At 45.6% G+C, this 16,891-nt stretch overlaps 1 protein-coding gene across 1 annotated transcript in view; it reads right to left on the bottom strand.

Moving 5' to 3' along the window:
* Positions 1-16,017, bottom strand: part of GUCY2F (guanylate cyclase 2F, retinal) — a 43,606-nt gene extending 27,589 nt beyond the window's left edge. The window contains exons 1-7 of the mRNA XM_035892696.1: positions 16,010-16,017; positions 13,828-14,264; positions 11,790-12,091; positions 9,262-9,616; positions 4,384-4,468; positions 1,028-1,124; positions 100-234 (exon numbers count right to left, since the gene is read on the bottom strand). Of these exons, the coding sequence (XP_035748589.1) occupies positions 100-234; positions 1,028-1,124; positions 4,384-4,468; positions 9,262-9,616; positions 11,790-12,091; positions 13,828-14,264; positions 16,010-16,017 (1,419 nt within the window). The remainder of the gene's footprint in view (positions 1-99; positions 235-1,027; positions 1,125-4,383; positions 4,469-9,261; positions 9,617-11,789; positions 12,092-13,827; positions 14,265-16,009) is intronic.
* Between the last annotated feature and the right edge of the window lie 874 nt (positions 16,018-16,891).

The raw sequence follows: 16,891 nt of genomic DNA, 5'->3' as shown, positions 1-16,891 counted from the left end.
ATCCTGGGATCTGCTGTACTGCAGCCCAAGGCTTTTCTCCACTTGAGCAACTCAGTGAACCGAAACAGTGGGAGGAGGCTGCCCGAGGTCCTTACCTACCTCACACAAAGCCACGTTGGAGGTTTCGTGGGTGGCAGCTGCACTTTTCAAGGAAAAGGAGCGGGTTACAGATTTCAGGCTTCTGCCGTCGGCTGCTACGCTGTTTGCATCAGTCAGACTGTCCAAGGTCAGCCTCTGGAAGGCAAGGAAAGCAGGTTACCACCTTTGGGTGTAAACCTCCACTCCAGCTCTGCCTTGGGCCATGCATTACACCCGTGCTAGCAACCTCACAAACCTCCCCATCTCACCTCTCTGAATACTTTTAAAAGGCTCATAAGGTTGACCCTGTTTAGTACCTTGAAACACTGCAGCAGCACTTTAGCTGATGGAAGAGCTGTGGCTTGGGGGAGACACTAGATAGGGCAGCTGTCTCTCTGAGCAAGGCACAGGAAAGTGTCTCCTCTGGCATAGGCAAGAAGCCTGTATCTGTGCCAGTGATCTAGGCAAATTGATTGCTCCACAGCAGTCCATATCACTGGCATGGTCCTGAGCATGTCTCTGGCCTGTGCCAAGTAACACTCCCCCAGGAGATCCCCAGCTCTGGGCAGGAGCCAGCACAGGCCAGGAACAGTTGCCAATAGGTAGTTTGGATGCAGACTCTTTATTTTTGAGGGTAAGATGGTTTCGCTATAAGGGCATGAACTATGCTATTTCATCCAGCCTCAAGAACAAAGAATAATCCCTGGTTGTTAGAACAAACACAACCAAGGGTACTATCGCACATCACCATAACAGCTCTGACACTGGATATGCATCTGATCTGAGACTCAAAACCACTCAGCACATGGGAAATTTTCTGATACACAGGGGAAAATGAGACACGGAGAAGTGAATGACCTTTCCAGAGCTTCATGGGTATGAAAATACCACACAGCAAACCTGTCTTTGAGTGTCCCAGCAGATTACTTCCATGAGTGGGAGGACTTGCCTTTTTATGTAGCTCTGGGTTGATGAAGACGAGGTCATCCAAGGTCATGATTATCTTGTTAGGTCCCCTGAATAGCTGGCTGTTCAAGATACTATGCCTGCAAGATTTGGAGAGTCACGGTTATCATTTTTAGGTAGGTAACCAGTTTACACCACCAATGAGTCCCCCACATCTGGCTTCCCTGCAGCATTAGGGAAGTGCAGCATGTGGTGTGGCAGTGGGGATGGACATGGGTGAAAGCAGTAGAGAAATCACGATGCCCTGACTTGGACTGAAATCCCCCGAGTCGAGGGTTATCCAATTCACAGACTAAACAAGCTATAATCTCACAGGGTCTTGTCACAAATAGACATCTTGAGTCAATCTGGTTACAAATATGAATCGGATGTGTATGTACTGCATACTTTGTTTTGCTTGGTTTTATTTTTCATATCCCAAGTCATTCTCTATTAGGAGAGAATAATAAGTTTTATTAGAGCAGCCAATCTGTCCGGCGAGCAAACAGCTCTCAGGCACACCAGCCTTTCTTAGGGACTGCAACTGAACCAGGGGTAATTTATAAACGCTGCGTGGACACAATCAAAATGTGCTGGCTGAATCTCTGTATTGTAGCATGGTGCAGTATGAAGCACGCAGCAAGATACCCCCTTCTAATGACCGCAGGCTCATATGGAGGGAAAAGCTACAGGGGATAAGCAGTTTGGCACACGTGGTATAGGGCAATGCAGCGTGGAGGTCTTGGAAGCAGTAGTGCTGAACGAGTGCTGTTTCTCTTGGTTAGGAGTAATTAGATCAAGAAGTTGACTGTGCTGATTCAGATCTGCTTCTTCCAGGACCTGAGCCAGATGGGATGTCTATCACGCACTGTGTAACAGAGGACAAATGTGCTTCTGGCATATCCACAAGATGCTGCTGCCCGTTTTCCAAGGGATGACTCTCTGCACTCTTCCACAGGCTACCAGATTTGCAGAATTGCCCCAGGCGAGAGAGAAAATTCAGTATAGTCATCAGACCAGCAAAGACACTTATCTGTTGCCTGACTGCATCCCACTACTTGCCCAGCTTCTCTTGAATTTGCAAGGCAGAAGCGACCACAGCACGAAATGGTGCGTTGTCAAGGACTACGTGTTCATGGCATAGTTCAAACAGGCTTATGTCCACTTCGCGCAAATCAATACGAAACATTCCAGAGTTTCATTGTTAGTTTTTAGCTGGGATTCATCTGGCACTAATATCCAACACATGGCCATTTTAGGGACTCAGGGAAGAGGCAGCAGTCACACCCCATCATTTTGAATGCACTATTTCAATGGACATCAAGGTCTAACACTGAGCACAAAGCACACTACATCTATTAGACAGTCCAAAACTCACCAAGCAGGAACAGAAAAGGGAATGAAAAACTTTTCATTGCCCTCAATGCCACTTTTTTTTTTTTGTTTAAGGAGCTTTGTTTACACTACAGCAGATGTCTGATCTTCACACACCTGAGACTTTTCCTGATGAGGTGGGCAATAGGATGCCTTTTGCTAACTGTACTGTAGAAGGAATCCATTTCACAAAATAGCCATACACCACCACAAATCACTTTTCCTCTGCATGTACCACTCTGGGCATTTTAGAAGAGCACAGGCAGCTTTTTGGAGCTCAGAAGGAGCCTTAGCCACATAATCACAGGCATCGCCTGGGGTGATTTTTTATAACCTTTCTCTAACCACTTCGTCCCAAGCCACCCAACTCATCTTCACGCAAAAACCTCATTACTTATGTACCTTTCAGCTGTCCACCTGAAAACCTTTCTTGGTGAATCACATCCTCTCCCCCAAGCATGGAGGAAAGCATCCCTCTGCCGAAAGCAAAGCACAGAGAACGGAGTGATTCATTTAAGGTCATGCAGCAGATCCCTGGCAGAGTTAAGACCAGAGCTCCCACGTTTGAACTCAGACCATGCTGTGGTTTAAATGTAGTTCCAGACATGCCCTTCCCTAACATAAATCACTGTCTGAGTCATGCTAGTCTTTTTTTTTTTTTTTTCCCTTCCCTTACAGATGGCCATACATCTTTACTTATGACTGAGCCTTACCAAGCACAGTCTGGTACTTGTGGAACAGCTTGCAAGTAGAGTAGGCAGAAAGATTGTCTGTTATTTACGTAATTGTAGAGGCTGGTGGCCAAGGAATAGAGCAGGGTTTTAAAGTGCATGTGGATGGAGGCAACCTCCTCAGTGCCTGCAATTATAAGATATCAGAAGCAGCTGTGTGTTGTAAGTGGGGAAGCTGTTTGGGGTGTTGCTTTCTGGGTGGCCTTATCATCTGGGTTTGGAGGGATGATTCAGAAGGGGAGAGAAAACATGTTTTGGGATGATTTGAGAGGCAAAGCTGGATGGGACAATGCAGGAACCCCGCTCTGCTGAGTTCATTGCTGCTGACTAAATATGCCTTTTAATTTCAGTCTAATTTCACTCTAATTTCAGTCACATACCCTGTAGTCATCAATAATGAAAGACAGATTACTCCAGGGTCCAGTTTGGAGCAGAAGATTACCTTAGGTTATGGCCATAGTGTCCTTGCCAAAGAGTAACCCATAGCTCCTGGACCAACCAGTCCATGCTGGCTCATGTCCACCTTGGAAATAGAGTCGGGACACAAGTGTGACCTATGCAATTGTTGATAACTGTCCCTTCCCCAGCAGACTACTTAATTTGCTCAAAGATCCCATTCCCAGACCAATATATATGCAACGTGAATGACTGGGGAGCTGGACTGCAGTTCCAAACAGGGAGTGAATCAGTTTGGTATTAAAGATATATCCTAAGTAATTGCTCTGAACCCTCTCCAGAGATATTTTCTCTCTCTCTTTAGTACACAGAGAAAGTATAGAGGGTCAGCGTAGGTGCTTCATAGGAAACATGATTATATTAGGGACAGAAATCCAGGCAAGAATGATGGAGTAAGAAAAAGACATTTAATATGGCAATCCACTCGGTCTCCACCCCGATGTTCTCAAAGCAGATCCCTGTCTTTGGTTTGTATGGCATATTTTGCACTTCCAAAGTGATTGTCACCTTCCTAATGCTCCAGAGCCATCACCCAGCTACTCCTACCAGCAACAGGCTGCAATGTTCTTCCAAACCTGGACTGGATTAAGGGGAAAATGGCTGCTCCGGAGACTGCGGAACCAATGCCTGCAGCGCTCATTCCATTATCACTTAATAAAGGGAAGAGATATGTGGCTGGAGAGCAAAGACCACAGTCAAACCTGCTACGTGTTCACCTGGCCTCAACTGCTGGCTAAAGTGCAGGTCTCCCACAGAAGCTAAAATTGGCACCAAATCAAAGCAGCACTGCAGTTCTCACCTGATGAGGGAAGCCAGGCCCAGAGCACAAAGCACCAGGGCAAACATCAGCGCTACTCCCAAAATCATGACTGTAGGCTCAATCCCTGTGCAAAGAGGGGAAGAGAATCAGTGCATAAGAAAACCCCTTCGATTTAGGCAATAATATTGAAAATATCACTATTTGGACCATTAGAGGACAAAGTCAAATATTCAGCCAGAAGAATGCTAGAAAACCATTTTTATGCCATGTTAATTTGTGAGTATACAGATGCTTACTGACTTCATTTACATGAGGCGGCAACTACTTTAATTATTTATTTCCATGCACTTTTTGTCTATACCAGACCTAGACCCCTGGATCAGTGGAAAAACAGTTTTTCTTCAAGTAAATAAAGACTGAACTCACAGGAAACTACGAAGTTTTAGAGGAAGCTTCTGCAAAGTTCATAACTTTTGAACATTTGACCCTCTTTCCTCCAGGAACTCCAAAAAATCTTTATCATGTGGTACCAAACTGACGGCCAGCGTGAGTCACCAGCCCATCTGGGATCTTTCATTCCCTGCTACAGATTTCTAACTGCTGAAAAGAGCGGAAGAGAAGGAGGAGAAGGCTGATGTCTTCCTCAATGGGCCCATCGACAGAGACTACTGGAGACACATACTTTGCTCATGAGTGTCTTTGCTAGAGAGCTAGGAAAAGCTAACGTGAGTGGATGAGCTAAATTCCAGTGGGAAGTGTTTTCTGTCTCTGTCTCTTCTGTCTTCTGTTTATTTCTATTTTACTCTGTCTGTGTTCAGAGATCCTTAAACACAAACAAGGATGGAGAAATTTGGGTTGATAAAAGGTTCATGACTCTAAGTAACTCTTGCATCTAAATCACAGGCCTTTTTGCAAGCACTGAGACCTAGAGCTTCCCCGTGAAAGCTGCAGGGATTGTTGAAAATTAACGTTCTTTTCAGGAACAGACAGCATTTTAGCTGAAATTTTCCTGCTGGATTTGGATTTACTTTCTGCTTCAGCCCAGGGCCCCAGACCCTGATTGCCCTCACACATACAGTGGAATAGGTTGCCCAGAGCAGTTGTGGATGCCCCATCCCTGGAAGTGTTCAAGGTCAGGTTGAACGGGGCTTTGAGCAACCTGGTCTAGTGGAAGATGTTCCTGCCCATGGCATGGGGGTTGGACTGGATGATTTTTAAAGGTCCCTTCCAACCTAAACCATTCAGTGATTCTATGATACTATGGTTCTATATAAGTCACTCTGCTTTCATGCTCCAGCCTGGAACTAGCCCTGTACACCTCCATCGGAGAAGAAATCTGGGCACATCAGAATCGATACTTCACACCCATTTCTCCACCTCTCAGACAGCATGGATGTAGACCAAAGTTTCACTCCACCTAAGTGCAATGGAGGCACAGCCAGCTTTCTCCAGGAGGTGCTTACCTTGAATACAGGAACGAGCAAGACCACACCAAGCTGGCCTGGAGGCCAGGGTTTGCTCTTCATGCATAGACAGAGCGTTGCGGTCCCCATAAGAGCAGGTGACAGCAACCCAGTGTTCATCTCTAAGAGGGGAGGGAGCTGCCAAAGATGTGCCCCCCTCCAGAAGGACTGGTGTTAGTGTGAAGCCAGAACACATCCCATTAAGTTCTTGCACAATGGTAAACCCATAGAAAAGGAGGAATCAGCTTAGGGGCAGAATTGCAGGAGACCTAGTGCTGTGGAGCTCTGGTGGCCTGCTAGGGAAATTGTTGTTAAAGAGAGAATGAGCCCTGAATAGCCCAGTCACAGGGGCATGGGTTGATTTTCTTGCTGGACAAAGGAGCAAATGCCTCCTGGACAAACCAGTGATGAAGTGTAGGGGTATGAAAGTCCCATCTCACATCTCTGTGAGATCTTCTAATATTTTCAGAAAGAATCTGTAACCCAGACCACAATGTGGTAGGAGTAATGTGAGTTCGGTAATGCTCTCTTCTGTACTCCATCAGGGTTTTTTCACTCGTGCCATCTCATAAGCTTCCTCAGGTAGCCCCCAGAGACTCCGCTGTCTGAACAAATCCCCTTTGAGAAAGAGTCTCAGAGAAATCATTTTCCTTTTTACCATTGCATTTTATAACCCAAAATTGCTTGATCATATTTTAGAGGACTTTAAGGCAACCTGATACTTGAAAGGCAGTGCAGAAAACCAAGGAATAGCGAAGGGTCTCTCCCTGATCCTGTCCTTTGCTTGAAGTAGGGGCACAGTTACACATCATGACATGAGGGCTTTTCCACAGCTGGAAAACATCTAAATCCAATTTCATTCACTGAAGCAGCACCTGATAAGCTGAGAGCAAGGGCTGGGTTGGAGCACAAAATTCACTGGCATGAACAAGAGACAGTAAAAGGACAAGAGAAGTAAAAAATAAACAACCCAGATAAACAAACCCTAAGGAACAGGAAATAGCAAAAGCAATACCAAGGACCAGAGCACTCGTGTCACTGATGGATGGGCCACTGCAGGAATGATGCAAAGCCTTGAGGAAGCTCAACCAGAACTTTATAACTAAACAGAAGTGAAAGCAAGGTTATCATGGGCTCATGAGAAAGAGCAAACTTACAGTGTACTTGAGGGGACTTGTGGGGTTGTGTTAAACTCATTACGGGATGCTTTAAGGGGACTATGGGAGTATGTGGAACTTCTTATGGGACGTTTAGAGGAAGGGAAAAAATAGGGAAAGGGAGGGATGGGAGTGAATTGGGGAGGCTGAAGCATGGGATACTGGTCACATGTAGGCATGTTTTGCATTTTTCCAGCCAAACCCTGCACCTGATCGTCACAATCTGTCCTCCTGTCTTTGTAACCCCTGTGCCTGATTTTTTTCCTGGATGAGGGTGCTTTTTATTCTGCCCATGTGTGACATCTGCAGACTTTAAGTCAGCCTAACCAACAAGTAAGATAGGAGGTCCTGGAGCCTGCAACCCATGGGAGACCACAAGTCTGGAGAGCACCTCCTGCAGAGACCAGAGGGTTTGAGAGCTGGCTACAGAGGAATTACAGGTCTGGACCACCTACCAGCGGATGATGCATCGATGTGTGTGCAGGGGCTGCGGCTGTGACATGTGCTAGCAAGCTTGGAGCCTGATTAGCTGGTGCCTAAGAAAACGATCGGGCCATTTGTGGTGTCCATGTTTCGGCAATGCCGGTTGTGGGTAGTGGTGCCCGTAAATGCGTTGCTCTCCTGTATGTGTTAGTCTGTCGGTGACTGGTTGTGTCTGCACTGTGTGTGTTCACATGTACTGGGATCACCTACTCAGTCCCGCTACTGGTGGACCTGGGGTCAGGACCCACAGCAGCCTGGCAGCTTCACACCCAACCCTGCTCCAACCCTAACTCCACACAAAAGCCAGGCCCAGGCCTGGATTTAATTCTAGTCATAAAATTCAGTCTCTGAAATATTAGCAATAATAATAAATTACCGGTTCACTGGCAAGTGCCTAGGGCTTTATGCTTCTGTAAAGGTGTGAACATAAAATCTGACCTCTCTAAAAATCAGTGGAGTTTTTCCATAGACTGCAACGGGATGCTAAATTGCTACGCCATTCCTAGTAGCAGAGCAAAATTAGATAGATGGTAGCATTACATGTGTCTCTTCTATAGCTTGCCAGCTGCTGTAAGATCAGTATATCTCCAATTTCCATGGAGCGACACTGATCTAAACCAGCTATGGCTGAGCCAAGGGAAAAGTTTTTCTCAGCTGCTGAATGAAATACTCTGTAGATGTGGTTAATTTTGTCTGTTTAAGTCATATCCTGGAGCAGTAGGAGTAAATGCTTAGTGTTATAAGTAAATATGTCAAGTGGAGTCTAAGTAGCCTACCCTGAGATTTTGGTTTCCCTGTGGACTTAAAAACTGCACCACAGTTGCCTCAGAGTAAAACCAGCGCCCAGTCCTGCAAACCCAGGAAGCAGCAGAGATATCTCTGCCCCTAAGTCTTCAATTACCACCTCTGCCGCCTACAGGAACTCAAATTATTTTGAGTAATGATTATAATCTTTTCTTGATGAGGTGAGCTCTGATGATCCTTAAAGCTGCATAGCTAACTGGGTAAAGAAGCTGGGGTTAACCAGGAGAAATGGTGAGAGCATCTGCCGTTGTGCAGCTCTCTTAGGCTGTCTTTAATGCAAATCCTCTTAGTGCCCTGTCCCTCAGAAGGACAGGGACACGGTGCTGGCTGGAGCCTCTGGCAGATATCAATTGCTATCAAAATAGGCAGATGTTGACTGTTAGACCTGGAAAACTCTTTCCAACAATGCTATTGACCTAACAAGCAATAACAGAGTCTTGTGGATCAATAGTGGGGTCTCTGTACAGGACTCCCATTACAAACAGCATGATGATTGGTCATATTTATATGAATTTCTTATAATAGAATCATAGAATCATTGAATGTTTTGGGTTGGAAGGGACCCCTAGAGGTCACCCAGTCCAACCCCCCTGCAGGGAGCAGGGACACCTTTAACCACATCAGGTTGCTCACAGCCCCGTCCAACCTGGCCTGGAATGTTCCCAGGGATGGGGCCTCCACCCCCTCTCTGGGCAACCCCTGCCAGGGTTTCACCACCCTCACTGGAAAGAATTTCTTCCTTAGATGCAGTCTAAACCTACCCTGGTTTAGTTTAAAACCATTACCCCTTGTCCTGTCACAGCTGGCCCTACTAAAAAGATTTTCCCCATCTTTCCTATAGGCCCCCTTTAAGTACGGAAAGGCCGTAATCAGGTCTGCCCGCAGCCTTCTCTTCTCCAGGCTGAGCTTAGAGTTTTCTCTTTGGGGTGCTCTCCCCTGGAGTAAAAGAAAAGATGAAATAAGAAGCATGGACCCAGTGCCATTTGACTCTGGGTTTTTGTTTTTCTTACCTCCAGTGCAGAGAACATCTGGATCAAACCAACAGCTGGAGTCTGGCTTGGGTGGAGCTGCATTGGGAAAGTGCATGGTCCGGCCTAGGGACTTCACAGAGTCTGAAGACATGTCCAGAAAGTGGGTTGGGAAGAGCTGGTTCCCACGACCATCTGTGTCCAGTATCACGTAGTTGCCCAGCCTCTTCCCACGGTGGTCTGTCTCTACCCGGTGACTAAATCCAGGGAAGCTGAAGTTTTTTGTGTGCTCTGCTATGTTAGCTCCTGAGATTCTGACTCCTTTCCTCCGAGCACTGTCTATAGCCATTGCCATGAAGTAAATGGAATCATAGATTGTTCCAAAAAGTGGAGAAACCTAAAAATACAGGAGAAATTGAGGTGAGGATACACAGCTGCCAACCTCTGGTTTGAGATCTGTGGCAAAAGATGTCCCACTGGCTAAGCTGTAAACTCAAGAACTGAGACACCTGAGCATTAAGGTTTGTAGAGTAATGGGTTTGAAGAATCTTAGGCTGAAGGTAGCTCTGGATCTCCCAATATATGTGTGACTTTAAATACCTGTCTTTTCTGATGGTTGTTTCCCAAAATACAATTTCAAAATATTTTTTAAACCATGTAAAATCGCTTTATTATGGGAAGAGCCAAGACCCTGTCCCTGACGTTCAGCTGGCATTTTATTCCATCCTGCTTCAAAGCATTGTGCTAAAACATCTTCCACAAATAGAAGGGCAAAGCCAGAGGCTCACCTCCCTACCCAGGTAGGAAAAATGTCACCCTCAAAGGATTTGTTCACTCTGTCAGATCATTGTTTATTCCTAAGGCATAAAAACCACAAAGCAGAGCCACAGCAAACTCATTCTCTGGGATACCAGAGCCTTTTCTCCTTGCATTGCTCCCTTCTGTGACAGACTTGATTTAGAAACCTAAAAATTTCCCCTCCCCTTTTGCAATCACATGGTCATTCACAGTTGGTAGGTGAAGAGAGATTATAGGCATAATATCATCCCTTCCCTTCCCTTCCCTTCCCTTCCCTTCCCTTCCCTTCCCTTCCCGTCACACTTGTGATAAATTGAGGAGCACTGTTGGGAGCCATAGAATTTCACATCTGTGGTGGGATTTGTTGACCAGATGTAGACACTTACAATGAAGAACGCTACACTCAATATAGTTAACCTGGGCTCTTGTTATAGTGAAGAGAAAGAAATTAATGCTTTCAAGGCACGATTCATCTCCTCCTAAAGCAGACATCCATGCAGATCTGATAAACCATGCCGTAAAAGTGCTTATACTTTTTTGAAAGATCACCGTGAGATCTGAAGATGAGGTCAGCTGAATCCTGCATCTCTTCACCAATATGACAGATTGCCCAATTATCCTTGCTGTGTTTACAAGGTCACAACTGACTTGTTTTTTTATAGCCTACTGGTGACATTTAGATAATTGTGCTGACAAAGAATAACTTTGACTGCAGTGCTGCAAAGAATGAGGCAACAATGATCCTAAGCATTTCCCTCTAGAAGCATCCAGTATTTTGTTTGTTCGTTACATCCCCCTAAATTCTCAGGCATGTGGACATCTTATTCTGGTGCTTTAATGTGCTGGTTTTGGTTGAGATAGAGTTCATTTGCTTCACAGTAGTTGGTATGGGGCTGTATTTTGGATTTGTGCTGGAAACAGTGTTGATAGCTCAGGGATGTTTTAGTTATTGCTGAGCAGGGCTTACACAGAGCCAAGGCCTTTTCTGCTGCTCACCCCACCCCACCAGTGAGCAGGCTGGGGGTGCACACGAAGTTGGGAGGGGACACAGCCAGGATAGCTGACCCCAACTGACCAAAGGGGTATTCCATACCATAGGATATCATGCTCAGTGTATAAAGCTGGGGGAAGAAGAGGGAAGCAGGTTACATTCGGAGTGATGCCGTTTGTCTTCCCAAGTCCCCGTTACGCGTGATGGAGCCCTGCTTTCCTGGGGATGGCTGAGCACCCGCCTGCCCACGGGAAGCAGGGAATGAATTCCTTGTTTCGCTTTACTTGTGTGTGCGGCTTTTGCTTTACCTATTAAACTGTCTTTATCTCAACCCACGAGTTTTCTTTTACTCTTCTGATTCTCTCCCCCCTCCTGCTGCGGGGTGGGGAGAGCGAGCGGCTGGGTGGGGCTTAGTTGCTGGCTGGGGTTAAACTACAACACCTAAAAACTCCACAGATTTAATCCACCTTAGGAAACACCTCTTCATCTTGGGCCTACTGCAGTTAGCATGTAGCAAACCAAATCCGAGACCCTCAGAGACAACCCCTTTCTCTTGAATTCCCAGCATGGTCCTGCAGTTGAACTGAGTTAGATTGCCAGACATTCAGGAGAAATATCCTTTCCAAATGAATGCAGACCACATCCAACTTCCACCATATCTTTCTCAAAAAAAAAGCACACAGTCTGGGGTGTCTCTTGCCTGTGCTTTCTCTATAACTATTGCTTGCCTCCTGTCTCCCATCACCAGGTCCCAGAAAAGCCTGAGAGAAACAATATTTACCTGTGTGGCTTCCAAATCCCTGGTTATTTCACCGCTTTCTTTAGCTTCCCTGAATGCATCATAGAAAGTCCTTTCTCCAGACTCCAGTGTGATAGTCAGCACAGCATCATATGCTTCCTGGAGTTTGCTGTCATTATCAAAGACGTTGAATGAGTTGTTTTGGTAAGGAAGACTGTACAGTAAAGTGTCGTATGGAATAAAGATGTATCTTCCATCTGCTAGTCCCATTTCTAGAGCTTTTTTGAGTAAGGTGGCCTGTTCCTCCCCTCCAATGAGCACAGAATGCATGCACAGGAGTATAACTGAAACACAAGGATTGCAGAGAGTGTTGTTAATCCATTTGGGGTTTTCAACACAAAATAGCTCCCTCCCCCCCATTAAAAGAGCTGTCTGAAGTGCTGTATCAGGTCAGACTCTAATGGTCCCCCACCAATGTTATGTGCTGAGGAAGTTGGGAGCTACACAACTTTGTTCAGCCTCTGGAGGTCTGCAACATCTAGCGAAGGAGGCTGTGAGCATCACCCATTCCTGGAGCCATACAGAAGGAGGAGTGAAGAGAAATTTTGACAAAAGTGAGGCACGGGCTAACACAATGGGTAGTCACGGTCACTGCTGTCATTGACTGAGAGACACGAGCTTTCCCTTTTTGTGCCCTGAGCTGACATACACCACACAGTCATTAGCAGTGCCCAAGCTCCACCCGTTCACCCTGTCACTATATATACAGGTTTTAGGCTGGGCACTGTGTTGTGTTGCAACACCTGGTCCATGCCTGGCTGTGCCAGAGTCTGTGTCTTTGCCTGCAAAATTCCATGGGGCCAATGTCCCCATGTCTGGTGGGGAGATCTGAAATACAGTCATATCTGTTTAACAGGCTTTCCACAGTGCTCACTGCCCCTTCACGAAAGGAAGCACTCCTGATTTTTCATCGAAGACCACATTTAAAAACTCAGTCAGTGAGAGGAGCAAAGTAGGGCAATGATGAGAAGGGAAGTTGCAAAGGAGACCTGCCTACTACTAAACCAGGAGGGAGCAGGATCGCTAGAGTAGCTGTGGCCTCTCCTCAGGTGAAAAATATCCTTGGCAAAGTAGAAGCTGAAGTGAACAAGAGCATTTTCAGGTTGCTGAATTACAGGAAAGAAACGGGTGCTTCTAGGTGGTGATTCATCCCATACCATAGAAGAGACCTTAAGCTGGTCAGATGAATCACGTTTGATGAGGGACTAGTTCTCTCCATTGGTTATGAAAGGAGCCCATCATCTCTAACTCACACAGAGAGCTGTGTTGGTGATGAGATGAACCCACCCGAGGTGGATTTGGTCTCAAGCATAGATCTGAGCACTGATAAAACTCCAAGTTAGAAAATACTTCGCTACCCTTGTTAGTCTTTGGTATAAGAGTCAAAGTCTTCATTAAAGTGCATCCTTATTCAGATTCACAATTCTGACTGCTGAGGTGTACATCCAGGATCAGAGCTCCATCACAGACTTCATAACAAAGCTCTGAATCAGAAAAACACGACTTTTTTCCCCACATTTTCTCGAGAGAAAAACGATCATTCTTTACTACGTGCTGTACATCAACAAGAGCCCTCCCACTGCTTTAGTATGTGGTGTATAACACCGGATTTCACTTCTGATACCTTCATTGAACCCAGGTAGCAAGGACACAGCATCAAAGCATGAGATTTTTGATAATCCATAATCCAAAACACATTAAATATAAAACATTCCTATAAATCCCTCTTTACACTTGGCAGGGTCAAGTGCAGACACCCGTCTATTATCTTTCCAGACACGCTGGACACAATCTTTCTTGTTGTAGAAGGCCATTTTGCCCTAGCTCCATCACATACAAAATGCCAAGAACTCTTTTATGTGAAGAACAGGTATCATTAAGTCAGAGATAAAATTCCGCTTGAGTTCAATGACCTCAAAATTTCATTCACTAAGCTATGCCCACTGGATAACAATGCAGTCGTACCCTGGAGAAAATAATAAAAAGGAATGAGACTCAAAGGACTTACTTCTAATGCCACGAACTTCTTTAATCTCATTCCAGGTGTCTTCAATGCCTTTTTCTCCTTTACTCATGGAGGTAACAATGCTTACAGGAAGCCCCTGGTTCCTGAGTGCACTTGCTAATTTGTTGGCTGTGTCCATCCAGATATCCTCATTGGAAGCAATGATGCCAACATGAGCCCAGTTAAAATATTTCATTATTGTAAACAAAACTCGGGTTGGAGAGGGCAGGGTCCTTGCAAACGTAGGGTGATGGATGCTGGAATCCAGTTTATAATTGATGCACATCCATGAGAAGATGGCTTTATTCCAGTTTTCCCCTAAAAGTGTAGCCACCTCACAGAAGCCAGGATTCAGAGGGCCTATGAAAGCTGAGGAAAGCTTTCCAAAGTCAATGAATCTAACCAGAGCTCTCGATGTCTCACATTCTTCTTGCAGGACCACATAATCCAGCCTGTGGCCAAGATTTAGTGAAGGATCTTTGCCTATTCGTCCCACTGCTAACCTGGCAGCCACGTGGGGAAAGGCTTTCGAAAAGAAGGGGTCACAGTTCCAGGGTCCGAGCAGTCCAATTTTAAAAACGGAACAATGTGCTGGAGAGCAAAGTAGGATTATTCCCAACAGCAGCCACCAGAGAGCCTGGAAAAATGTCTTGAATGAGCTTCCAGTGACAAAATGATGCAACATGATGTGCCTTGACAGCACCCAGAACAAGCTGTTAGGACACAGTAGAAGTAATGACATGGTTTTACATGTGGATAGACCTGCGCCAAGTTCTTCAGGAAGTCAGGCAGTGTATTACCAGCTGCTGGAAGAAAAGTAGATTACATTTGCCTTCCTGGATATGCTCAGTGCCTGTAGATACAGCTGAGTCAGCCCAAATTACACAACAGTTCTCAAGGCACACATCTATGAGGTGCCAAAACCCTGCACGGACACGTGGACATGCACCACACAAGCCACGCAGACAAGCGTCCAACCAGTGTCAGTTAAACATACCATAGCCTTTAAATGCACACTTATATCATAGTCATAGAATCATAGAATTGTTCAGGTTGGAAAGGACCTTTAAGATCATCAAGTCCAACGGTTACCCTAACCCTGCCATCCCACCACTAAACCCTGGCCCTAATATAAAAATTTTAAAATACTTCGGAATATATTTTAAAACCAGGCAGTGAAGACTGACTCCGCTTTGTTTGCAACAGTAAGCACAACCTATGAATACACTATGGTTTGGGCTCTTCAGAAAGACAATTCCCAAATCAGGATAATTCCCAAATCAGACAGACAAACATTCATATAAGAAAATAAAAAGGTGAAATGCACCAAGCCAGCAACTTTTGCCAATCCCAAATCCTTGGTGAGTTTTGAATATGAATCAGAGCCCATACAAACATAAATATTCACACACAAACACACAGACCCATATATACATATATCCTCAGAGATACGTATGTATGCGCATACAATTTTAAAACTTTCTGAAAAGGTTTTTCGAGGACAATTCATGGCAGAGTCTCTTAAACCTGGCAAAATGAAAGGTGGATAAACAGGTAATCACCAAATGAGGGAAATGAAGGATTATTATTTGAATTTAGATAAAGAACTGTTAAATAATCATCAGGGCAAAAGCTTCGTGTTCACTCTTGGCTTAAAATATTCTTGGTTAAAGACCAGGAGCCACAGTTTTTTTGGGGAATAACAATCTCAGCTTTGCGGCCTTTCAGTACCTAAAGGGGGCCTATAGGAAAGAGGGGGAAAACCTTTTTAGTAGGGCCAGCTGCGTTAGGACAAGGGGTAATGGTTTTAAACTAAATCGGGGTAGGTTTAGGCTAGATATAAGGAAAAAATTCTTTACAATGAGGGTGGTAAACCACTGGAACAGGTTGCCCAGAGAGGTAGTGGAGGCCCCATCCCTGGAAACATTCAAGGCCAGGTTGGATGGGGCTCTGAGCAACCTGATCTAGTTGGCGGTGTCCCTGCTGACTGCAGGGGGGTTGGACTCGATGACCTCTGGTGGTCCCCTCCAACCCAAAACATTCTATGATTCTATGATTCTATGATTCACATCCAGGCACAGAAATTGCAAACCCACAACAGTCTCCCTGCCATCTGCAGTGTCGCTCCGTGGCTTAGAAAATTTGCTGATCCAAGCAGGTTTGTGCTCCAGAAATAGCAGACCCCTTACCAGCTTACCTGTTCATTACTGGAGAAGTATTTTTATCCTGGATCCTCAGACAGGACATGCAATGCAGAGCACCACAGTGCAGTCTATGCTGTAAACGCACCTGCAGGTCCTCTAGCCTGACGGAGAGAGACCTCCAGAAGGAGCCACCCAAGAGCTGAGCAGCTTCTCACCAGTGGCAGTGGCTATCCTTGGATGTGGGTCCCACCTCAAGGAGAAGCGATGCATGGTCAGCCTCCCCTGCAAGTGCGCTTGGGTGCCCACCTCCTTCAACTTCTTGCTTGCACGGACCACTCCAATGGTATGGGTGCTCCGGGACTCTCCATGCCATGTCAAAAGGTTCCTGTGTCCCTTTTGGTGAGGGCCATCCTTCTCTTCCAAGGTTTCACAACTTGGGCTACATCCCTCCAAGCCCTTTGTTCCTCGATGAAGGTTTTCCAGAGCTCCGAGGCTGCCTCTGAACTGCCTCAGTGCAGAGACGTACTCATATCTAACTTAGCAATTGTAGAGATGGCATCTTAAAGCTCTGCCCTTGTGGGATTAGTAGGATTTAGCTCCTGGGATCTGCCCCTGCAGAACAGCTCTTTAAGTCTCCCTGCACGGCAGCAGGGATAGCTCCTCTTCTGCCCTGTAAGCAGCAGAGACAAGAGCTATTTTAGGTTTTGGGTAGGTAGAGTAGTTGATAGAAGATAGGCCTTGAGTAATATCTCCGCTCGATCTCTGCCTTTTCCACGCAGTTTCTCCCAACCAAAGAAGTGCTTTATACAAGATCAGATACATTATTAAATTAAAAATCAGTGAAATGCCGGAAACCAGCTTATTGAAAACTCAGGTATTCTAGTCCTGAAATACATTTTGGAACATGCTATATATTGCTTTATATTGCTTAGCTG

This window comes from Egretta garzetta, unplaced genomic scaffold, assembly GCF_000687185.1.
Source record: "Egretta garzetta isolate BGI_Z169 unplaced genomic scaffold, ASM68718v1 scaffold323, whole genome shotgun sequence".
In the NCBI taxonomy this organism is placed as follows: Eukaryota; Metazoa; Chordata; class Aves; order Pelecaniformes; family Ardeidae; genus Egretta; species Egretta garzetta.
The sequence above is the reverse complement of the archived record's forward strand: the minus strand, read 5'-3'. Positions and strand labels throughout refer to the sequence as shown.